This window comes from Malania oleifera, chromosome 5 (assembly GCF_029873635.1).
Source record: "Malania oleifera isolate guangnan ecotype guangnan chromosome 5, ASM2987363v1, whole genome shotgun sequence".
In the NCBI taxonomy this organism is placed as follows: Eukaryota; Viridiplantae; Streptophyta; class Magnoliopsida; order Santalales; family Ximeniaceae; genus Malania; species Malania oleifera.
Window position 1 is genome coordinate 36,218,826 of NC_080421.1, and position 26,022 is coordinate 36,244,847.

The 26,022-nt window shown below is 32.6% G+C and overlaps 1 protein-coding gene across 1 annotated transcript in view; it reads right to left on the reverse strand.

Moving 5' to 3' along the window:
- The window catches only part of LOC131155926 (uncharacterized), a 37,472-nt gene extending 11,905 nt beyond the window's left edge, over window positions 1-25,567 (reverse strand). Inside the window, exons 1-3 of the mRNA XM_058109383.1 lie at window positions 25,556-25,567; window positions 14,239-14,656; window positions 13,395-13,414 (exon numbers count right to left, since the gene is read on the reverse strand). Of these exons, the coding sequence (XP_057965366.1) occupies window positions 13,395-13,414; window positions 14,239-14,656; window positions 25,556-25,567 (450 nt within the window). The remainder of the gene's footprint in view (window positions 1-13,394; window positions 13,415-14,238; window positions 14,657-25,555) is intronic.
- Between the last annotated feature and the right edge of the window lie 455 nt (window positions 25,568-26,022).

Sequence of the window (26,022 nt, forward strand, 5' to 3'; positions counted from 1 at the left end):
TTTCCATAGGTTTGCTCTCCTTGCCTTGATTGATTGACTTGATTTTCTTGAGAGCTAAACCCAAGTATTCTTAGGGGACTTTGTTGATAAGTCTCTCCTAAGAAGACTTATATAAAACTTATGAGTATTACATATTCATTGTAATATCTTGAAAAGTTCATATTTGTTTTTGGAATGCAAAAACTTGTCAAACATTTTCAAATATCTATTGTGCTTTTATCTGGAAAAATATTTGAAGAGATATTTATTCATGTGATAAAATATTTGTTGCAATATTCATTAACTCACATATCCTTTGTTGAATACAAAGATTGAATATCTTTTCGCAAACCAAATATATACAGTACTTGAGCATCATACAACTGAGAAAATCCGCTCATTGAAATATACATATATACTGTTTGGCTAGCATCTTTGTATGAACATCTTGCCTGAATATCTTGTGGCACAAAGACTGTTTGATTGATACTCTCATGCACTTATTACACTGATAATAAATATATATATATATATATATTTATATATATCTGAGAGTCGAGTTATTGGACCACATTAAGCTTACATATTATATCATTTGTGGTGTATGTAATTGTGCTTATTTGGGTACATATCTTCTTTACACGAAAGCACAATCACTGTACTATTTGACTACATACACATTTTTTGTATTTCCAAGGATGGGCTTGAAGAGGGAGACTAGCCCTGGAATAGTCCCGGATTGGTTTAGACTCGGCTAGGAAAGCTAGGTACGTCGTCTTGTTAAGGCGTGTAGGTTGAGGTCAGCCCCTCTAATTGACCTGGTTGAGGTTGAGGTCAGCCCTGTGCTAATTGACCTAGTTGTAATCGGTGTTGCTCCACCCTTAAGTGAGCTATTAGTGAAATTCTCAGGCTTGTGAGCTAGAGGCGGGACGTAGGCACTATTGACCGAAGCCCGATAACATATCGTGTGTTTATTTATATTTCTGCATTGTATATTTACAGCACATGTATGTTATGGGTGAATAATGCGTATGACTTAATTTCCACATTATATTTATCTACGTATTTGGAAATTGCATAGACTGACCCTAGGTTGTGTATATACTATTGTTAGATAGATTTACCTAGGAAAAAAAGTTTTAAATTCCAATTCAACCCCCCACTTGGGAATACACCAATTCTAACAGCGTTGTAGGAAGCACTCCTAGGGTATGGTAAACCCACTATTTCTCCTCAATTTCTCTCAAATTTTCAGCCTAACTAACGATTTGAAACCACCACGTGGTTCTACGAGCATTTCTCTACAAGTCTACCGAGAAGATTTTTGAACTAGGCTTTCTAGGCACCACTCCAAGGCCAAGGTAAGATTTAGGGAGTTAAACAAATTTGTAGTTTTGGGGAAATTAATTGTTTATTTGAAGTTTATGAGTTTAGGATATATTAAAATAATATTTTATTTGGGATGGAATTGATAAATTAGGATTTATGAATTCAGGGTCTGGGTTAGCATCGCGGGTATAATTTTGAGATCCCTGCAGGCATAGTTTCTAGAAACTAGGTAAGGGGAATAGATTAAGCCATTAATTTTGTAATTCAACCTTTTAAAATGGAAATTATATGTGTGTGTGTATATATATATGATTATCATGTGGGTTTTAAAAAGCCAACCATTTGAATTGTGATTTTGAGCCTAGGGTTGTGTTATTAGTAATTATTTGCGAAAATGGAATGATTAAAGTAATGAATTTTCTAGATAAATTGCGGGGATAATTTAACGTGTTTTTTTAGTAAAATAGATGATGAACATGGGTTGGCTTATTATTTTAAATGATATAATTATGTGTATTATTCAAATCATGTGGCATGAGTAATGTGGGGACCCAAATTCGGAAAACAAATAAAGAAAAGAGAAGGGAAATTAAAAAGGGTAAAACAGTAGAGCTCGTCGACGAGGCTCCTTTTCTCGTCGAGGAATTCTCTTCTGTGGCTTAGTGACGTGATGCAGAGGCCCGTCGACGAGAAGATACCAAGGGATTTTCAAAAATTCTGAAATCTTAGCCTCGTCGACGAGGTCACTCTCTTGGCAACGAATGCCCTTCTTCAACTCATCAACGAGAACTCCAACTCATTGACGAGGCTGGCCGGGTCAACCTAGTTATAAATGGAATATTCATTGCATCATTGCTAAGTTATCTCAATTCTCTCTCTCTCTCTCTCTCTCTCTCTCTCTCTCTCTCTCTCTCTCTCTTAGATTTCATGACGTCTGTTGCCGAAATCAACGATCTGATGTCGCTATGTGGAGTAGGAGGAGAATCTCTACAGTTATAGCAGATCAGATCTTCATTTTGAGGATTTTTGGGTTTTTCCCTAAAATCTATTGACCCTATGGGTCATATCCCGATTTTGATAATGACAAATACTCAAGTATTTGATGGCTTTCAAGTTTGTGTGCAGGTTCTTATTAGCAAGTTCATATTTGATGGCACGTGAAAGCTTGAAGCTTGGAGACCCTGAAGATTTGTTGATGTTGTAATTTATATCATTATTCATTATGGGTTTGTAATAATAAATATGATCTAGGTTGTAATAATTATATGCATCACCTGCATGATATGATAAGTAAGCTCAAAATGAAAAAGGCCTAGAATGACCTTAGGACACTCATACATGCACGAATATATATATATATATATATATATATATATATATATATGAAAAGGGTGATCACATAAGTAAATAGAATCGAAATGCACTTAAAATGCATGTTCGATCGACCGTACTTCACAAGTACAAATATGTTGGTCGATCAAACTGGTGACTAGGTCAACTATTTGACCACTGCTCGATCGACCAAGCTATACCCAGTTCATTCTACCCAGTCGACCGAACTTCCTCCGAATCAACCATTTGACTATACGGTCGACCGAGCCCAAATCTTAAGCCAACCACCTAGTCGACCGAGTTCCCACATGTGTCTGGCCAATGGTCTAGTCACTACCTAGTTCAAATCCTCATGGTCGACCGATCCATGCGAAAAAGAAAAATCGCCTTGGAACCCTAATGACCGAACGACCAAACTTCTAGTTCAAATCTTACGTAGTCGACCGAGCTTGGACACTCAGTCAACCGAACCTCGCCTTCGATTGATCGGTGCTCTCAGGTTGCCATATTATTTTTACCGTGGTTAAAATATTTAAATAAAGTTAATTAGGTTAAAATGTTTTAAAACAATTATAATAATTCCCTATATGTCTTGGATGGGTATAATTAAGGGGTTGTCTATATATATTGTTGAATTAGGTGTAATCCCAAGAGGGGGGGTGAATTGGGTATTTTAAAAATTCTTTGAATCTATTTACCTCTTACTCCCTACTTATATATTTAGAAAATCAATCTTAGGGATTTATAACAAACAAAAAATTCAATTTACCATTGTGTTATTATTACCCAACTGATTATGTGCAATGTTATTGAACCTACACATGCAATATGAACAATTTAAATGTAGTGCTGAAAGTAAAGAGTAAATAAAAGAGAGAATTCGAATGCAGTTTTTGCGAGGTTCAGCCAACTCAATCTACATCTTGCTCCTTAAATTGGGATGGAGCTTCCCCGCTGCTTACAAGAGGCATAGCTCCCTCCTACTTCGCTGTTTACAAGAGATACAACTCTCTCCTCAAACCTTGGTTCACACATTGAACCGTGAATACAATAGAATCTGTAAAAACACTCAAAAATGCTTCCAAACAAAAGCTCATGAGTACAATTCAAATTCCTAATACATTAACATATGATATAACTTGAAGCTCAGAATGTATGAAACGATATAATCATTTATGTATGATATGCTTTAACACACAAACCCATTTTTATCAATTCTCCCAAAAATGTTTGTATAAAAACAATGCTTTGGAGATCTTAGGTTAGATATTTGAATATAAAGATAACTTTGTAGATTGGAAAGATGTTGAACACCCTTTAACAAACAAACAATATTTCTCTAAATATTTCAAACTCAATGTGATCGTGATAATATTGACTTAATGTGTATATATATATATATGTATGTATGTATCTCTAAGATGATAATGCCAAAGATCAATAAACCTAATATTTGATTTTCAGAAAATATCCTTCAATATGTACATAGATAGTTATGCACTTCTAAGGATATATGTATATTCAAATAGTTTAGATGTATTAAAAAATTTCAGCCTTAAACTAAGAATACACTTGAATAAAGAAACTTTAATCAATGGTCAAATACAAAACTTTCTCAAGTATTGAGTTTGTCAAAAACAATCGTTATATGAATGCGAAAACTCAATATCAAGCTTCTCTAAAACTATCAAAATAGATGGTGATATGAGATTCTATAAAAAAACTAAATGTAATAACCAAACCTCAAACAAAGTTGAAGCACAAAATGTATAATAGAGATCCCTTTAGATTTTCTGAGGTGATTTTCCCAAAGATGATGTGTAGAAACTAGAGCGTAGGCAAACGTATAGCAATCAGCTCAAGCATCTCAGTTTTCTTTTCAACAAGATGTGTTCTTCGCTTTATGTTGATCTTCTTGTGTTTAGCTTTTGTACTAGGGTTTAGATATTCAGTATATATAGTGTATTACCCTTAGACTTGACCTCAACTGTTGGATCAATGAGATAGCTCGCATGTTTGTTCAATAAAAATTATACTTTTAATATTTCCCACAAGTTCAGATAACTGAGGTCAAGAGCTCAGATGACTAAAGTCATTTTATCCTTTGAAAAAAAATAGCCTGGACACAGGGTCAGATGATCGAGGTCAAAAATCAAATGACCAAAGTGTCTAGTTCAGACGACCGAAGTCAAGGTTCAGTCATCTCAGTTGCTTTAGCCAGTTTCTATTTTTCACCCATAAATCTTCAGACGACTGAGCTTATTCTTCTGATGTCTGAGGAAATTCTTCAGTCAACTAAACTTAGAGTTCAGTCATCCGATGTTCCCAATTTTTGTATATTTTCTTTCTAGTTCAAAAATCTATTTTGCTTTCTTTCTTGGCTCTTTTATAAAAACGTTTTCCAGGGTTTTGACTTTATTTCTAAGTCCATGAATGTCCCCTAATGATGTTCATGAAATGCATGAATCATAAAATCATTCTAAGGTATATGTTGAACCTCAAATTAAATCATACGAAAATGTAAATACATGAGGTCTGAGTACCCATTCCCAAGATGTGCTTGAACTTTGCCGCTTGCATCTTGATTCTAGTACTCTTTGAGTTCCATGGATCTTGCCAAGATATGTATGCTTTACTTTAAGGCTTCCACGACTCATTATCCTTCCGTGCATACTTAATATGGTTCTTATTCACAAACTCAACGCATAGATCAAATACCAAGTTATTTGTTGTCATCAAAACCGGATTGGACTCGTAGAGTCAACAATCTCCCCCTTCTTGATGATGACAAATGCACTAGAAAAAATATATATAATGGTTTACACCAAATAAGGCTCCTCCTCAATTATGCATCAAATATTCAATGAATGACAATATGCTCATGATGTTTCAACAATTTTTGTTATTATACTTCTCCCCCTTTTGCACAATTAGTTTTGCCAACAATTTTTGCTCCTAATATTTCTCCCCAACACAAAGTTTTAATTTTTGCTCTTTTTTCTCGATTTCTCTTATTTATGCTTTTTCACCTGATTTCTATTATGTTTGCTCCCAATTTTCTCCCCCTTTTGACATCAGTAAAAAGGTGTAAAATAATAAAACATGAGTAGGCGTACCCTTATGTTCTTCTCCCCTTAGAAATCTTAAGGTTTTAAACATGTTCAACCAATTGTGGATTAATGCAATACCGAAAATTTGATTAATATGATACCAAGTGATTACATCATAAGTGACGTTGTACCCCCTGAATTACATCATCTAACATAATTCTAGGCAACCTCTCGATTATGCATGAGGCCGAATTCAAGCCTAATTTGGATAAACTTATCCTCCACAAGAGGTTTTGTGAATATATCTGCCCATTGTTCATCCGTGCATACAAACTCTAGTGTCACATCCCCTTTTTGTACATGGTCATGAAGAAAGTGGGGTCATATTTCTATGTGTTTAGTTCGTGAATGTAATATGGGATTCTTTGAAATATTTATCACACTTGTATTATCGCATCTAATATGGATTGTTTCATAACTTAACCCAAAATCCTTCAGTTGTTGCTTTATGTAAAGTGTTTGAGCACAACAACTACCTACCACTATGTATTCAGCCTCAGTTGTGGAAAGAGCAACTGAATTTTGCTTCTTGGAAAACCAAGAGACTAAGGAATTTCCTAAGAAATGACAAGTACCACTCGTGCTCTTCCTATCCACTTTGCTACCCGCAAAATCATCATTTGAATAGCTGAGAATCTCAAAAGATGTGTACGTAGGATATCATAATCCAATTTCCACGGTTCCTATCAGGTATCTAAGTATTCATTTAACGGCTAACAAATGTGACTCTTTTGGTGCAGACTAAAATCTTGCGCACAAACATACGCTAAACATTATATCAGGTCTACTGGCAGTCAGGTAAAATAAGCTACTAATCATTCCACAATAAAGTTTGACATCTACTGGTATACCTTGTTCATCTTTGTCTAATTTCAATGAAGTTTTTATAGGTATGCCTAGTATTTTTCCATCTTCCATATTAAACTTTTTGAGTAGGTCTCTAATATACTTTGATTGATTTATGAATATTCCATGTTTTGCTTGTTTGATTTGAAGTCCTAGGAAGAAATTTAGTTCACCTATCATGCTCATCTCAAATTAATTTTGCATGGTATTTGCAAATTCATCACATAGTTCTTTATTTGAAGCGCCAAATATGATGTCATCTATATATACTTCCACTCGGAGAATATTATCTTTCTTGTACTTAATGAACAGGATTGTATCTATCTTTCCTCTTATAAATCCATTTTCTAATAGAAAACTGCTTAGCCTTTCATACCAAGCTCTAAGAGCTTGCTTTAAACCGTGCAAGACTTTTGTCAGTCTATACACATGATCTGGATTCTTATGGCTTTCAAAGCCTGGGGGTTGTTCTACATACACTTCTTTATTTATGTAGCCATTTAAAAATGTGCTTTTGACGTCCATTTGATATAACTTGAAATTCTTAAAAGCTGCATATGCTAAAAGCATTCAAATGACTTCCATTATAGCTACAGGTGCAAATGTTTCTTCAAAATCTATACCTTCTTCTTGATTATATCCCTGAGTTACTAATCTAGCCTTATTTCTCACAACTATTCCATGTTCATCTTTTTTATTCTTATATATCCATTTGGTTCCAATGATTGATTTATCCTCAAGTCTGGGAACTAGTGTCCATACTTTATTCCTCTCAAACTGATTTAACTCTTCTTGCATGGACAACACCCAAGATTCATCCTCTATGGCTTCACTCACATTCTTAGGTTCCTTTTGAGATAGAAATACAAAATGACTAATCATGTTCCTAGAGAGGAGCGAGTGGCTACTCCACGTAATGGTTCACCTATTATTTGATCAATGGGATGATTCTTTATATATTTCCATTCTCTAGGTGGTTCATTAACCTCATTTTTAGTTGGATCAATTTCAATGGATGGTTCCTTAAATTCATTTTTATTTTCTGAATCATTCTCAATTGATAGTTCTTCAAATTCCTTGTTTAGTTCAATTTCATCTTCATCAGTTCTTTTGGAGAAGGGATTTGACTCATCAAACACTACCTGAATAGATTCTATGACCATCAATGTTCGCTTGTTATATACTCTATAGGCTTTACAATCTAATGCATACCCTAGGAAGATGCTTTCATCAGATTTCATATCATACTTTCCTAGGTGTTCATTGTCTCTAAGCGCAAAACATTTATAGCCAAAGACATGAAAATATGATATGTTTGGTCTATGACCATTCCATAATTTGTAAGAGGTCTTATTAAGAGATGGTCTAATCAATACTATGTTTAGAACATAGCAGGCAATATTCACTGCCTCAACCCAGAAGTACTTAGATAATTTATGTTCGTTCAGCATAGTTTTGGCCATTTCTTGTATAGACCTATTCTTTCTTTCAACTACACCATTCTGTTGTGGTGTTCTAGGAGCTTAGTCTTCCATGCCCTGATTTTTGAATTCTATACCCCCATCACTTCTAATTTTAGTGATTGTATACCCCTTTTCATTTTGGATTTTCTTGCACAAGTTTATGAATTTTTCACTTGCTTCATCTTTGTGGCCTAAGAATAATACCTATGTGAATCTTGAAAAGTCATCAACTATGACAAAGGCACATGATTTTCCTCCTAAGCTCTGAATTGGGTTTGGACCAAATAAGTCTAAGTGTAGCATTTGGAGTGGCCTAGTGGTGGAGATTTCTTTCTTCTTCTTAAAGCTTGTTCTTGCTTGTTTTCCCAGTTGTTATGCATCAAAAATTTTATCTTTCACAAATTTAGTCTTAGACAGTCCCTTAACTAATTCTTTCTTAACAAGTTTTGAGATTAAATATATGTTTGCGTGTCCTAGTCTCCTATGCCAAATCCAACTAATTTCATTCATAACAAATAAGCATGTCATGCTCTGTGAAGTTAAGTTATCAAAGCTTGTGGTATATATATTCTCATGATGCTTAGTAGTGAATAATATCTTATTATCAGTTTTGTGTTCAACAATGCACTTGTCATGTTCAAAAGACACTTTGTAACCTTTATCACATAGTTGGCTTATGCTCAATAAGTTGTGTTTTAAACCTTCAACTAATAAAACATCATCTATAATGAGTGAGGAATCATTACCGACTTTACCTACATTTGTGATCCTTCCCTTAGCATTATCTCCAAAAGTGACAAACCCTTCATCCTTGGGTGTGATGGATATGAACTTCGCTTTATCCCCGGTTATGTGACGTGAGCATCCGCTATCCATACACCATCAATCTTTTGAGGATGCTAATCTTAAACAAATCTGCAAAACACAATCAAACAACTAGATTTGGTACCCATATTTTCTTGGGTCCATTGGGGTTAGTGCTATGTTCTCCTTTGACTCCCATACTTTCTTGATTTTGACATCTTTATTTTTGAAAGGACAGTCGAAATTGTATGTGACCTAACCTTCTACATTTCAAGCATGTAGTATTTCTATAATAATTCTTAGTTGGAACATGTGACTTTGACTCTCTTATAAAATAACCCATGTAAAGATGTCTATTCTTTAGTTTTTCCCTCCCATTAAAGCCAAGCCCTTCCTTTTCTAGGGAATTTCTTTGAGATTCTAGGAGCTTTTCAAAATAGTTTTGTTCCTCAGTAAATTTACAAATAATTTCATATTTATCTTTCAAATCCTTTTCTAGCTCCTCAATTTTCAAATCTTTATCTTTTATGGAGGATGCGTGAGATTCATTTTGACGCTCAAGTAAACTTCCAAGTTCTTTGACCTTACTTTTCAACTCAGAAATTTTCTTTGTTTTCTTCTCAAGTATTTTAATAGAGTACAAGTATTCTTATTTCAGTTCATCATATGAAATCTAATCACTTTCATTTTTAGACTCACTAGAATAATACAAAGATCATGAAAATGATGATTGTACCTTAAGGTCATCATGTGCCATTAGACAAAGATTGGTAATCTCGTCGCCACTGGATTTAGATTCTGAACCACTAGTGCTGTGAGTATCCCAACCGAATTTCAGCGCCTTCTTTTTTTTTTTTTTTTTTTTGGGGCTTTCACTAGTTTGGGGTACTCAAGCTTGATGTGTCCAACTTCTTGGAAGTTGTAGCATGTTGCTGGATCCTTCTTCTTTTTCTTCATGCTAGGCTCTCCTCTTTCCGATTTAGAGTTCCGAAATTTTTTGTTGAACTTCTTGTTCCTCTTCAAGAACTTCCCGAACTTCTTTGTTAACAAGGTCATGCCATCTGTTTTGGAATCACTTCCTTCACTTAAATAGCTTGATGATGCCTTAAGTGCAGTGACCTTCTTTGCTTTGCTTTGCTCAATCTTCCTCTCATTTATTGCTAGCTCATAGGTGATGAGCTATCCAATGAGTTCGTTCACCAACATCTCCTTGATATTTTTCCCTTCTGCTATTGCTGTAGCTTTCTCTTCCCACACTGGAGGTAATCCCCTGAGTATTTTCCTAATCAACTCATAAGTAGGGTAAGTCTTTCCAAGTGCATTCAAGGAATTGTTGATGTGTGTGAATCTAGTGTAAATGGATTGTATAGATTCATCAACTGTCATTTTAAATGCTTTATATTCACTAGTGAGCATGTTAATCCTACTATCCTTAACTTCCTTAGTGCCTTCATATGTAACTTTTAATTTTTTCCAAATTTCTTTGGCCGAGTTACATGCCATTACCCTATTAAATTCAGTTACATCTAATGCACAGAAAAGCAAGTTCATGGCAGTGGCATTGATTTGTACTGACTTCCAATCCTCTTCAGTATATTCATCTTCAGTTTTGGGTACATTAATCTTATCAATTACTTTCATGGGAATATGATTACCCTTAGTCACTATTTTCCAAACCTTCCAATCTACGTTCAATAGATATATGTTCATCCTACGTTTCCAATAGGTGTAGTTTACACCAAAGAAAATGGGTGGTCTAGTGGATGAGTGTCCCTCACCAAATGGAGTTACACCGATATGTGTCATGTGATCTTTTTACAAATTGACTATTAAGTCTATGTAAAACCGCTCTAATACCAATTGTTGAATTAGGTATAATCCTAAGAGGGGAAGGGGGGGAGGGTGAATTAGGTATTTTAAAAATTCTTTGAATCTATTTTCCTCTTACTCCCTTCTTGTATATTTAGCAAACCAATCTTAGGGATTTATAACAAACAAAAAATTCAATTTACCATTGAGTTCTTATTAACCAATTGATTATGTGCAATGTTATTCAACCTACACATGCAATATGAACAATTTAAATGTAGTGCTAAAAGTAAAGAGTAAAGGGAAGAGAGAAGAAAAATGCAGTTTTTACGAGATTCTACAAACTTGACCTACGTCCTCGCCTTAAGCAACCACTCAAGGATTTCACTAAAATATCTGCTCCTTCAATTGAGATGGAGTTTCCCTTACAATCTGCTGCTTACAAGAGGCATAACTCCTTCCTACTCCGTTGCATACAAGAGATATAGCTCTCTCCTCAAACCCCGGTTCACACACCAAACCGTGAATACAATAGAATCTGTAAAAACACTCAAAAATGCTTCCAAACAAAAGCTCGTGAGTACAATTCGAATTCCTAATACATTAACATATGATATAACTTAAAACTTGGAATGTATGAAACGATATAATCGTTTATGTATGATATGCTTTAACACATAAACCCTTTTTTATCAATTCTCCCAAAAATGTTTGTATATAAACAATGCTTTGGAGATCTTAGGTTAGATATTTGAATATAAAGATAACTTTGTAGATTGCAAAGATGCTAAACACCCTTTGACAAATAAACAATATTTCTCTAAATATTTCAAACTCAATGTGATCGTGATAATATTGACTTAATGTGTGTATATATATGTATGTATCTCTAAGATGATAATGCCAAAGATCAACAAACTTAATATTTGATTTTTAGAAAATATCCTTCAATATGTATATAGATAGTTATGCACTTCTAAGGATATATGTATATTCAAATAGTTTAGATGTATTAAAAAATATCAGCCTTAAACTAAGAATACACTTGAATGAAGAAACTTTAATCAATGGTCAAATGCAAAACTTTCTTAAGTATTGAGTTTGTCAAAAACGATCATTATATGAATGCGAAAACTCAATATCAAGCTTCTCTAAAATTATCAAAATAGATGGTTGTCGCGACGTCCCGGGAACGCATGTGCCCCGGGCGGCGAAATTAAAATCATTTTAATATTTTCAGGAAAAATGGAATGTTGGAGTCGCCACTAACCTTTTAGTGCGGTTAGAACACATAATTACTACCCCGTTAGGGGTAGAACGGGTCTATGTTACCAGAGTTAGGCTCGGGAGTTCAGTTACGTGAGGGGAAGGTACAAGCACCCCCTACACGCCTGTTCTTATGAACGGTACCTAATTAATTAGAAATTATCCCTAAGTCAATCTAATAAGTCTTTAAATTACTCCTTTTTATGAACTTATAAATACATATGAAAAATAAATAAATAAATAAATATATACATATATATATTCCCTCAGAGCTTAAGGTACGTAAAGCCCGAAGGCTCATACCCCTGCAATAAAATCATAGGGATTAAAAATCAAAAATACTCTATAAAATACGCTTCCAAATTTTAGAAATTTTATGAGTTTTCCTAAGTATGAAAATACTAGTTTGGGAGGTTTTGGATAATAGATATAATAATTTAAACATAATAAATAAATAAATAAATGAATAAAATAATAATAAGCTAGAGTATTAGGATACCATAATATGTACTAATCAACATATATAATAGAAGCTAAAATATCTAACATACCAAAAATAGTAGAATATAAACATATAATATAGACTAAGATAATGAGCATATCATAATATTAAAATACTACATGTACGTTATAAACAAAAATACTTAAACATACCATAATACACATAATTACGATAATAATAATAAATATCCACAAATAATATAATACGTAATAGATTACTATAATACTATATATACTAAACATACCATATAATAGCATGATACCAAAACACCAAATATACTATATTACTTAAAGTATTAAACTTACCATGATAAATAATACCTTATATATTACCATACTTAAAGTATCATAATAATAATAAATATATAGTATTACTCAATATGTTATATTAAAAGCTACCTAAAATACTAAAGTAGATGCATGATGTTACTTATAAATCCTAAGTTGTTAAATACCTAACATTACTAACATTCTAGAATATTAAACACACATACAACTATAGTCTTAAAATACCACATATACTGCAACTAATTTACTAAAGATTCTAACATGACCAAAATTCTAAAAGACCAATAATATAATATAAAGTTAACATACAATATGAGCATGAATAAAATATCTTACACATAAGAACCACAACAAGAAGACAATCCAAACCCTAAGAATACATATTACGCATTAAGATAATATAAATTTTACAATGTGAATATTAATGATATAATCTTACAAAATAAACCTTACCTCAATAAATACAACGAATAATGATCACACCCTAAAAATACATATTAAACATTGAATTATATGCCCCATCAATATAACCCTTACCATGCGAATATTAACATTTCACTAAATACAACCATAGCTCTAAGTGCTAGATATACAACTTGAATATCATGTACTTAAATACACACAATAAATATTACCACATTTAGATACAAGGCGACAGAATACTTACCACTGCAAATAAAAGAAACCCTACAACAATGGGAACAAATCAATTAATATTTACAATAAAAAAATATAGACATGGGTATTAAATATGAAAACAATTAAAAATATAGACATGGGTATATATGTATATATTATCTACAATATAACCATACTAAGGGTAATTCGTAACAATAAATCACAATTATTAAGAAAAAAAAAAAAAAACTACCATGCAATATAAGTGTAATAATGATAATAATAATGCTACACATAACAATATAATATTAATACTAACATAATAATAATATCGTTAAATAATAATATCATAACATCACTGTTGATAATATCATACAAATAATATCATAATATTGCTAATAATAATATATGGAGAATAATAATATTTAATATGATCAATATAAAAGAAAATATATATATATATATATATATATATATATATATATATACCTATTAACACTAATAGTAATTAATATATATATATATATGTATATGTATATATATTCATAATATAAAAAAAAAATATATATATATAAATATATATATATATATATATACACATATTAACATTAACACTAATGTATACATAATATAAAAGAATATATATATATATATATATATATATATATATATAAATATTAATAATAACAGTAATATATATGTATATTCATGTGTGCTGTGTGTACAACAGTGTGTGCGCATGTGTGGGTTGTGCAAGATATACACACTGTAACATATAAAAACTTAAACTCTTATGTAATAAAATACAAGCTAAACCAATATATATATATATATATATATATGTATATATGTATTAGTGTGTGCGTGCAAGTATATACAGCAGGGAGACTTACAGAGAGGGGGTCGGTGCTGTGCGTGGCCGGAGGTGGCCGAGAGTTGCAGAGATTGATGGGGTTCCTGGAGGTATTGTTGCTGGCGAGTAGGAACAGCCGGTGATGGGGTCGTGGCCGTAAGCAACGAAGACGCAGTGGCCTGGAGCAGGCCGTGGCTGGCAACTGCCTGGTGTTCTGGTGGTCTGAAACAGGATCCGTAGGGAGCAGGGGTATCACCGTGGTGCTGGTTTGTTGCAGCAACAGACGTGGCTGCGACAGTGATGGAGTGTGGGTGGCCGCACTGGATTTGGCGTAGCTGTGCTGGGTGTGTTGCTGGAGCTGGTGATCTCCGCTGGTTATTGGCCTGAGGAGGGTTGCTGAGGGAGTTGGCCGGAGGAGTGGCTGGAGGTTGGGTGAATGGTGGAGCCGAGGTGAGGGGCTGATAAGAAGAAGAACAAGAGGAACAAAATTTTTTTTTCTTTCTTGGCCACGCCCCTTGCTGCCGTGCTGCGCCCCCCCTCTTATAAAAATAATTTTTGAAAAAAACCCTAACAACATTTCCTTTTTCAGTTTTTGGTATTTTTCTTTTTTTTGGAAATAATATATACTACTATTATGGTTATAAGGAAATAATAATAATAATAATAATAATAAGGTAAAAATACTAATAATAATAGTAATAACAAAGATAAATAAATAAATAAAATAATAGTAAAGGTAAAAATACTAATAATAATAATAATTAAAATAATGTCAATAATAATGAAAATAATAAATAATAATAATAATAATAAACAATATAAATAGAAATAAAAATAAAAGTAATAATAATAATACTAATGAAAAAAAAATAATAATAATAAATAAGATAATAGTAATAATAGTAATAAAAATACTAATAATAATGATAATCAAAATAATAAAAATAATGAAAATAATAATAATAATAATAATAAAATAGAAGTAAAAATAAGTAATAATAATAATACTAATGAAAAATAATAATAATAATAATAATAATAATAATAATAATAATAATAATAATGAAAATAATAAGAGGGGACCCCGTGTTTTATTTGGCTAGGGCAAAAATAGGGTGTCTACAATGGTGATGTGAGATTCTATAAAAAAACTAAATGTAATAATAACCAAACCTCAAACCAAGTTGAAGAAAAAAATGTATAATAGAGATCCCTTTAGATTTTCTGAGGTGATTTGCCCAAAGATGATGTGTAGAAACTAGAGCGTAGGCAAATGTACAACAATCAGCTCAAGTATCTCAGTTTTCTTTTCAACAAGATGTGTTTTTTGCTTTACATTGATCTTCTTGTGTTTAGCTTATGTACTAGGGCTTAGATCTTTAGTATATATAGTGTCTTACCCTTAGAATTGATCTTAACTGTTTGATCAATGAGATAGCTCGCGTGTTTGATCAATAAAAATTACACTTTTAATCTTTCTCGCAAGTTCAGACGACTGAGGTCAAGAGCCCAGACGACTGAAGTCATTTTATCCTTCGAAAAAAGAGCCTGGACATAAGGTCAGATGACCGAGGTCAAGGGTTAGACAATCGAAGTGTCAAGTTCAAATGATCGAGGTCAAGGTTCAGTCATCTGAGGTGCTTCTGCTAGTTTCTATTTTTCACCCATAAATCTTCCGATGACTGAGCTTGTTCTTCTGACGTCTGAGGAAATTCTTCAGTCAACTGAACTTAAAGTTCAGTCATCCGAAGTTCTCAATTTTTGCATATTTTCTTTCCGGTTCAAAAATCTATTTTGCTTTCTTTCTTGGCTCTTTTATAAAAACATTTTCTAGGATTTTGACATTATTTCTAAGTCAATGAATGTCCCCTAATGATGTTCATGAATGCATGAGTCCTAAAATCATTCTAAGGTATATGTTGAGCCTCAAATTAAATCATACAAAAATGTAAATACATGAGGTCTAAGTACCCATTCCCAAGATGTGCTTGAACTTTGCCGCTTGCATCTTGATTCTCATACTCTTTGAGTTCCATGGATCTTGCCAAGATATGTATGTTTTACTTTAAGACTTCCATGACTCATTATCCTTCGGTGCATGCTTAATATGGTTCTTGTTCACAAAGTCAATGCACAGATCAAATACCAAGTGATTTGTCATTATCAAAACCGGATTGGACTTGTAGAGTCAATATATACCCCCTCATTTGAAATGATTATCATCAGATTAGCAATCTTAATTAGGAAAAATACTCTGAAGTTTGAAAATCTCTTATACTCATTTTTGAGCCTCCTACACTCACCTTTACCAGATTTTATTGCTTAAATCTCTTTGTAAGTGTGATTGAGTGTTCTTCTCATTAGGCTTAAGCTCTCATATGTTTTTGTTGATTAAAGTTATTTTATTAGAGTTCTAAACTTGAAGTTTCCCTAGGATAATTTGCTAATAAGTCTTCCCTATAAATACTTCATTGAGCCTTTGAGTTTTGCATTGTCATTGCAATACTCAAGGAGTTCACATTGGATTTTGATTGCTAAAATATTTTACAAATCACTTTCAAAATATCTCTTGTGCTTATATTTAAGAAATATATATTTTGAGATATTTGCATGAGTTCTAAAATATCTTTGTTGCTATACCTTTGATTAAGATTATCATTTTAATACAAAGATAAAATAACTATTTTACAAACCATTGTTGAATATCTCTTGTGGTTCATTTTGATAAAAACTTCTGTTGAGATATTTGAAATATACTTGTGATCTTTGCTAGTACATTGTAATTGGAAATATTATTTTAACACAAAGATCCTGTCACTTACACTCTCATATACTAATTGTATTATTGGCATTAATTCTGAGAGTAGACACTAAGGCTACACTGAGCTTATCATATCCTATCTTTTGGTAGTGCATTGATTATACTATGCATATTGTAGTACATATCTTCTTAGTTGAGAAGCACATTTTTTGTACAAAAATTTTATTAAGAAATCTATTGTATTCTAGGCGTGGCCTGAGGGGACGGTAATCAAACTCGAAAGGATTGTTTAGGTTGAGGTCAGCCCTTTGTTAATTGACCTGGTTGTAAAGGTTGAGGTCAGCCCTGTGCTAATTGACTAGATTGTTTAGGTGCCTCTCCACTCGTTAAGTTAGCCTATAGTGGTAATCCTTGTGCTTATTAGCCAAGGCGGGGATGTAGGCATTTTTCCGAATCTTGATATCATTTCTGGGTGTCGTCTTCTTTACTGCTTTATTGTGCATGCTTGGTTAAATTTCCTTTTTAGTTCAAATTCAGTTGTATATTTACATTGATTTATTTTACATGCACTAGATTGACCTTAGGCTTGTGTAATATCGTTGTTAATGGATTGAACTAGGGGATAAAATTTTTAAATACCAATTCACCCCCCCCCCCTTGGGATTGCACCAAAGCTAGCATCGAGGTAAAGATCTAATTTCATTTTTGGTTCAGTAGATATATAGTAGTTGGGATTATAGTAAAGTATTGTTCTTCAGTTTTTAGGTTTCGAGGATCCCGTGTTGTTGCTTTGGATCAATTCTTTCATGTTTCAGTTTTCAGAAAAAAGGTAAGGGGATTTGTTTACATTAGTATTTTTTTAGAAAATGAAACCACTAGATATGTAGCTTATGTTTATATAAATGATATGACTGCTTATTTGAAAATTTTCACTAGGTAGATATGTCGGTTCTGCAGTTTTACGATTTTAGAAAAAATGAGGTTTTTGGCATGTGATCTCCAAATTTCATAAAATTACTTTATTTGCATTAAAACTAAAGTAGGAGATGCTTGAAACTTTTGATTGTAGTAGAAATGATATTTTTCAAACCGGTTTATAGGAAATGTATAATTTGACAAAATAGGTGTGGCATATGATATGAAATGGTACTATAAGAGAATATACTGATTCAGTTAAGTACATATATGAAATATAGGGACTAAGTCCCAAATAACTTTCAGGAATGCATACATGAGATGTCGGTTAAATACCATGCACTCTGTATGTAAGGGTTAAATCGAGAGGGTATGTGTCGGTTTATACCTCAGTATGAATGAAAGGAAGTATGTATGAAAAAATGCATGAATGAGATTGTGAAAATATTGGAATTGCACAGGTTAATATGTTTTATGGTAAATCATATATATGATAATTGGGACCACAACTTGTCACTTAGAGCATAAGAAGCTCAATGTTATATGAAGCCTTAAAAAGCTTAAGCGTGGTACCGTTGCTAGAACAAATAGATACAGTGCAACCACATATATGTTTTCAGTGTGGGTATCTAGTAGTCGGCTTGGTATGAAGGGTCACTGGTCAAAATGGATCAGGGTGGTGATGGCCAAGTTGGGTTGCAGTATGTTACGATGCCTGATAATGTTTGGGCAAATAAGGCTCGATCAGTGCTTAGTTATCGCACAACCCTGGCCATGGGGAGTTATTGGCATAGTTATGATAGTTTCAAAACTAGATTGTGTTCTAAATATGCATATACATGATTTAAAATTTTTAATGGGCAAAGTCACAGGTTTGAGTACTGAGCGGAGGGACTGTATAGTGTATGGACCTGTACCCTACCCTAACCTCAGGAACTCTTGCTTGTTACAATGCTAAGTTATCTATTGTAGGAATTATTTACATATCTCCTATATTATAGGATTGAGAATGCTTAAAATACATAATTTATTTCTATTGGTTAAATACATGTTGTCACACACTGATGTAATATCTTCCACCTTACTGAGAAGTGTCTCACCTTAATATACAGCCTTTGTTTCAGGTCCTACTGGAAATCGGTCCTAGTCTTCTAGAAAGACTTTGGAGCGTAGAGTCTGGTTAGCTGATGTAAGTTTTGTATAAGTTCTAGGTTTTTAACCAGGATGGGTTTTTTTGGGAATGTAATATAATTTATGTTTTACGTACGGATGAATGTATGTAAGGAACAGTTAGATACTTTGGTACGTCTATTAGAATCCATATGAATGTTTATGTTTTTTCGCAATATATGCAAGTACATGTTAGTATGATATACCTGTATGTCCCTGTTTAGGGTGGGTATTTGATGTATGTTATCTGATTGTACATGTTATGTATGTATAGTAGCACTCTGGGGCCATATAAAGGGTCGGGGTGTTACAAGTAAAATGAAAATGGGGTTGCTCCACCCGTGAAGTAAGCCTTTAATGGAATCCTTATTCATGTGAGTCAAGGCAGGGACGTAGGTTGGATTGGACGAACCCCAATATCATATTTGGTGTCAAGTTTACATTTCATGCATTATATTCTGCTTTGTGCTTGATTTATTTTCTTTGTTGAATATATTACATTTTATTGGGAAATAATGGAATTGCGTTGTATGTACTGAACGGTAATTAATATATCATATTTGCAATTTCATATACACTTAGTCTGTCCCTAGGTTGTGTTATACTGTTACTAGATTAGTTAAACCTAAGAGGAAATTTTTAAATCTCTAATTCACCCCCCTTTTGGGATTGCACCAAAGTCAAGACGGTGCATGTGTGTGAGTAGGGACAAAGAATGATTTCTTAATTGTGGATTAATTTGTAAATGATGATTATATTTTGTACACAAACCTCATGATAGCTACACACTGGTATTAATCTATTCCTTCTTACTAAGATGTGTCTTACTCGATATGAATTTCATCTTTTTCAGGACCTCCGTGTGATCGAGCTTAGCGAGCTCAGGGCTAGCCTAACAGTTTAGAGATAGATAGATAGATAGATAGATAGATAGATAGATAGAGAGAGAGAGAGAGAGAGAGAGAGAGAGAGAGGAGAGAGAGAGAGAGAGAGAGAGAGAGAGCGAGAGAGGGTATAACTTTGGATATATTTTTGGGCTGTATTATATTAATGATTTTTGAGTTGTATATTTGTGAATACTAGATGTTGGAGAATATTTTTTTTTGGGATATATATATATATATAGAACCCTGGTATGTTATAAAGGATGTTAGTTTATTTTTCCATTGCGTAATTGAGGTTATGGTATCAGACGCAGGTAAATGGAATACGTGGCACCCGGACCCCACTTGGTGGGTTTGGGGCATCACAATAATACTGCAATATTTATGATTTTTGAGTTGTATATTTGTGAATACTAGATGTTGGAGAATATTTTTTTTTGGGATATATATATAGAACCCTCGTATGTTATAAAGGATGTTAGTTTATTTTTCCATTGCGTAATTGAGGTTATGGTATCAGACGCAGGTAAATGGAATACGTGGCACCCGGACCCCACTTGGTGGGTTTGGGGCATCACAATAATACTGCAAGAGTTACAAAAGTTCCTACCTCAAACACTCCCTATTACTCTATGACTTTGTTGGATGTGTTTGAGTTCTTTCGAGTGAGTGTCCATATTGATCTTTCCTACTCAAATGTCTACTTGGTTCGATCTTTGCCTCTGATTGTGTACCTTAATGTATTTGTCACTTGTACCTGTATTTAACGTGATATAAAAAAATAAGATACACTTGGAACTACAAATAGGTTAATATCATCAAAACACATTAAATATAATAATGTAGCTAATAAGGCTAACAATCTCCCCCTTTTGATGATGTCTAACCTATTAATATTTTACATGATCTTTGCATTTGAGTTTTTAATTATCATAACTTTATATGCAAAGATTAGTTTATCGAGAACCACTAATGGGTTGTTATCATCAAAACATGACAATTAGGATCATGTAGCCACTAAGGCTAACAAATTAATAAAAATTAGTAGGGAAAAGAAAAGTTTCCAAGATGAGGATTATATATTCCTCTTGAGACCATCTTCTTTATTTATCTTTGTCCGTAGGGAACTGCATCCGCCTTCCTCCACTCTTTCAACTTTCCACTTAAAATTTTTTTTGGGGGGGGGGGGGGGGGGGGGGTGGGGTAGGGTAGGAAGAAAGTCTCCCTAAGCTATTAATGGTTGTACATGTGCAACCTTATGTTTTACCCTCCAACATAATTGCCTCTTACTTACAAATCAATATGTTAGACTGATTTGATGGGCACGTGAGCTCCTAAGGTATGCTCCTTGGTATAATGAACATAAGCTTAAATTGTCTCGACATAAGTATCCTATTGAATTTCTCTAATAAAACTCCCAATTCCTTATGTTTGCACATGCTTCAAGTTCTTTTATGATTACTTTTAGCACAAATTTTGAATTTCATGTTCTAAGACCTTATGTCTTCTAATCTCAATTTCTTAATTTGAGTTCCTTCTATGCTTCCAAGTATGTTGCTATCAATTTTGTGTTAATGTCTACTTTCCTACTTCGTTAAAATCTTTAGGTGTTCATTCCTCTGTGCACACCGATTATGCCTTATAAATGTGTATTTATCTTCTTGAAAGAATTCCATGAGTTTTATGGTTAGAACTAAAATGTGTATCCCATCATCATCTATTTCTCTGAATTTTTTCCCATTTTGTTGATGAGGTTGAGGCTTTTGTTAATACAATGGAACATTTCCTTAGAGAAGCTAAAGGACCCTTTGGTTAAACTAAGCACCTTGACCTCTAAAGGCCTTATATGTATGCTAAAATTCTTCTACATAGGAAACATTATTCTTCAGCTTCCTAAGGCCTATGAAAAGGGTTTGTTCTTCCTAGGTTGGGTAGGTATGCATCTATCAAAATGATGTATAGACTAGATTCAAACACCCTCGTTTCCCTCTCTCCTCTGAGATTCTTAACCACTATGAGGTATTCCTCTCGCAACTCCTTCCCTAACTCATGGCGAACTCTTTGCAGGGTCACCATCCACCTTAACCCTCTAAACTCCTACAAAATGAAGCTATTCCATTTCTCATTTTCCCTTAAGTAACATCCTTCTTATAGTGTTTAGTGGTACTGCCATGTCAAACCCAACAAGTAATTAATTTTGAATGTGATCTCTTTCATCCATGATTGGAAAGACAACTAATTTGATTTTTTTTTTCTTTTTTTTTTCTTTGTGATGGGAAGTGGTCAAGACTGAGAGTATGTTTGAACTTCAAGCTTTCTCATTCTCAGTTTCTTTTCTCCCAAGCTGGGCTTGTTTGAGTTGGTATAAATGGAACTATATTTGACCAAGTTGTCATGAATGTTGAGTTGGTATTAGCTTTTGTTGAATTACTTAGCGTGTATTTAGTTGTGCACTACTTTTTTAATTTTTCAAAACATTAAAAAATACAACTCAACTTTTCATCTACGCAACATTTGTATAAAAATTGCAAAATGATAAAAGGTTTTGTTATTATTTACTTGTGGAAAATATATATTTTATATTTTTAGTTGTTTCAATAATAAAAAAAAAATTATCTTGTTTTTCAATTTTATAAATTTAGATAAGAAAATTAGAAACATTTTTTTTACTGTTTTCAAAAAATTTAATTTCTTATATAATTTTTGAAAAATTTAAAACAACATGTGGTTTTGCAATTTTTTGAAAATTTAGAAATGAAGAATAAAAATTTTTTCTATAGCTAACATATCTTTAATTTTCTACCTTTCTAATACAAACATTGAAAAACTTAAAAATAAGATTGCATTTTCATAATTCTTTGGAAAACTAAAAAGAGACCCTAAAATTTGCCAATGATTTAGTGATTCCGTATGGTATTGCATTTATTTCTTATATATTAAATAACAATTTTACCCTTATCATTCTAACATTATAAAAAACAGAGAGGGCAAAAATGAAGGAAACACCAACTTGTTATTTCAACATGTGAAGAATAATAGTGTTCCCTAGGAGACATCCTAGTGGTTAAAACTTAAGACTTTAATATTGGAGGTAACGACAACACAAAAAAAGGTAACAAACCCTATAGTCCCATTTTGTGGGATCGACTATATAAATTCTCTTTTGCCAATTCATTTGATCAAGGGCATCTTCTTCAACTATCTTAATAGATATTGAATCCTTCCTGACCGCTTCATTCCAAATTATTTTGGATCTTTGACTTCCTCTTCTAATATTATATGCAATGACTATCTTGCTTCTCTTCACTAGTCACTAATTATGCTCATGTTGCATAATAAGACCAAAATATTGAACTTTATTAGTGCTGTTGATTTCTTGACTATCAAGTTTAATCATCTCCAGTGCTCCTCTTTACATGGCTAAAATTAAATTTCATACATTTTGTCTTATTTTTACTTTTCCTAAATCCTCTAGACTCTCATGCTACTCCCCAAAGTTCTAGCATAGATACTACCCCACTCTTATTTTCATCAATCAAAATAGTGTTGTTTGCAAATATGTACATTTTGGGATTTCATTTTGGATACTCTTAGTAAGTTTATCAATCACTATTGCCAACATAAAGAGGCGTAAAGTAGAACCTTGATGTACACCTATTATGGTTCAAAATTCAATAGACTTTCCTTCTGCAGCCATAAGGCTAACCAGTCATTACTTTATCGTAAATATCATTAATGACAGTAATATATTTTTGCATATTCTCTCCTTTTCTAAAACCCACCCTATAACTTATCTAGGTATTCTATCATATGCTTTCTCTAAGTCAACAAAAAATATATGCAAGTCTCTCTTCTTTTCCTTGAACTCTTTCATTAATTTCTTAGTAGGTAAATAACTTATGTTGTCAATCTCCCAAGATTAAAGCCAAATTGATTCTCTCGAACACGTGTTTCAATTCTTAGTTATCATTTCCTTCATTTTCATTGTATGAATCATTAGTTTAATTCCATGTTAGTTATTAAAATTTTGAATATCCCCTTTTGAAAAAAGGTATTAATTCACTTTTCCTCCATTCCTCTAATATTTTTTTTGTTTTTATAGTAGTGTTAAATAAATAAGCTAACCATATAGTTCTTTTATCTAATAGACATTTCCATATTTGATCTTAAAGATTTCCCACTTTTTGTCTTTTTTAAAGGCATCTTAACTTTAGTGACTAATTTTGCAAATAAATCTCAATTTTTTATTTATTTTTTTGTCTTTTCCTAATTTGATACTCCTTTCTTCGAGCATTCAATTTGGTTTTCACTAAACAACTTATTAAATATCTTTGCTACCTCTCTTTTATTTGTTCTTCTTCTACCAAGACATCATTATTCTCACCTTTTATGAATTTTACATTTCTTAAATCTTTGCACTTTCTTTCTCAAGTCTAGCTAATTTATATATCTCTTTCCCCCTCTTTTATATCTAGTTTAGCATATAAATTTTCACAAGCTCTATGTTTAGCTTCACAAATAGCCTATTTTGTCTCTTCCCTTGCCTCTTTACACTTCAAAGTTTTCTATATTTCTACACTTTTTGTCATATTTTATACCAAATTCCTTTTGTTTACTGCTCTTTGGACATCTTGATCACCTGGATTTTTTATTTTTTATTTTTTTAAGACTCTTCCTTTGCATTCACTTAAAATCTCTTTTGTTATCTTTTCGATATAGTTAGTCATTCTATTCCACAAAGTGTTTGCATCTATTTTATCCCCTTACTGTCCAATCACTCACTTGATAATCTTATTTTTAAAATTTACTATATTTTCTCCCTTCTTGCTCCACTATCAAATTCTCTTACATTGATTTATGTTTCTCTTTTCTTCCATTTCTTTGTACAAATATCTAATACTAAAATTCTATGTTGTGAATCCAGGTTTCCTTGGATAATTTTATCATCCTTACAAGATAAATAGTCTCCCCTTATAGTTAAGAAAAAAATCTATTTCTTTTATTTTGTTAATTTTTGAAAATTATTAAGTGATCTTCTCATTTCTTAAAATTGGCATTCATTATAACATAATTGTATGACATGGCAAAATATAAAATCAAATCCCGAGTTCATTAATTTTTATCTTTATAACCATGGCCTCAATGTACTCTCTTATAACCTCCACTATCCTTTTCCAACGTGCTCATTCAAATCAATTCCTATTATTTTAATTTTTTTAGATATTAGTATCCATTGCATAACACTATTTATATCTTTCTAGAATTATCTTTTAAGGTTTTCTATTAATCCTAGTTGAAGAGTATACACTTTGATGATATTTATTATCTCTTGGCCTACAACTATCTTGATTTTTATTATCTGGTCTCCTATTCTTTTAACATCTACCACATTATCTTTTAGGTATTTCTTTTAGAATGATTCCCATTCCATTTTTAAGTTTTTCCTTTTTTGTATACCAAAGTTTATATCTTGATTTTTTCTATCTTTCTTCCCTACTTTCTTAGTCTCTTGGAGACCATATTGTATTATTTTTTCTTCTAATCATTACATTGATTAACTCAAAGCTTTTTTCTAAAACTATCCTTATGTTTCAAGTTGCAAATCTAACTATAGTTTTTTGTATTACCTTCTTAGCCATTTCTCATCTGGAATAGCTTGGCGTAGCCTATCCTTGCATATTTTTCAATACACCTAGATAGTGTAAGTGCAATGTATCACTTGTAAGGGATGCCCTAATGAACATTTGATAATATTCATCTCATAAAGATTTGACAAGGTTTACACTGGCTATCAGCAACCTAGCACAATCTTCTTTTATTAAGGCTTGGGATCAACTGTGTGCAGAGGTATTTTGGGCAATTAGTGCAACACATGCAGAGTATAAAGTGTCTACCTAAAAAATAACAACACAAAATAGTAAATAAATATTGTATCCCTATATCAAAAATTTGGAAAAAGCTTATGCATAAACCATTGTTATAAAAAAAATGTTGTTTGTGGCTCTTATACTTTGTTTTTCTTAAGCAAAGAAGAAAAAAAGAAAAACATGAAGGGGTAGCACAGCAGGAAATCATTGACGAATTGCCTTGTATT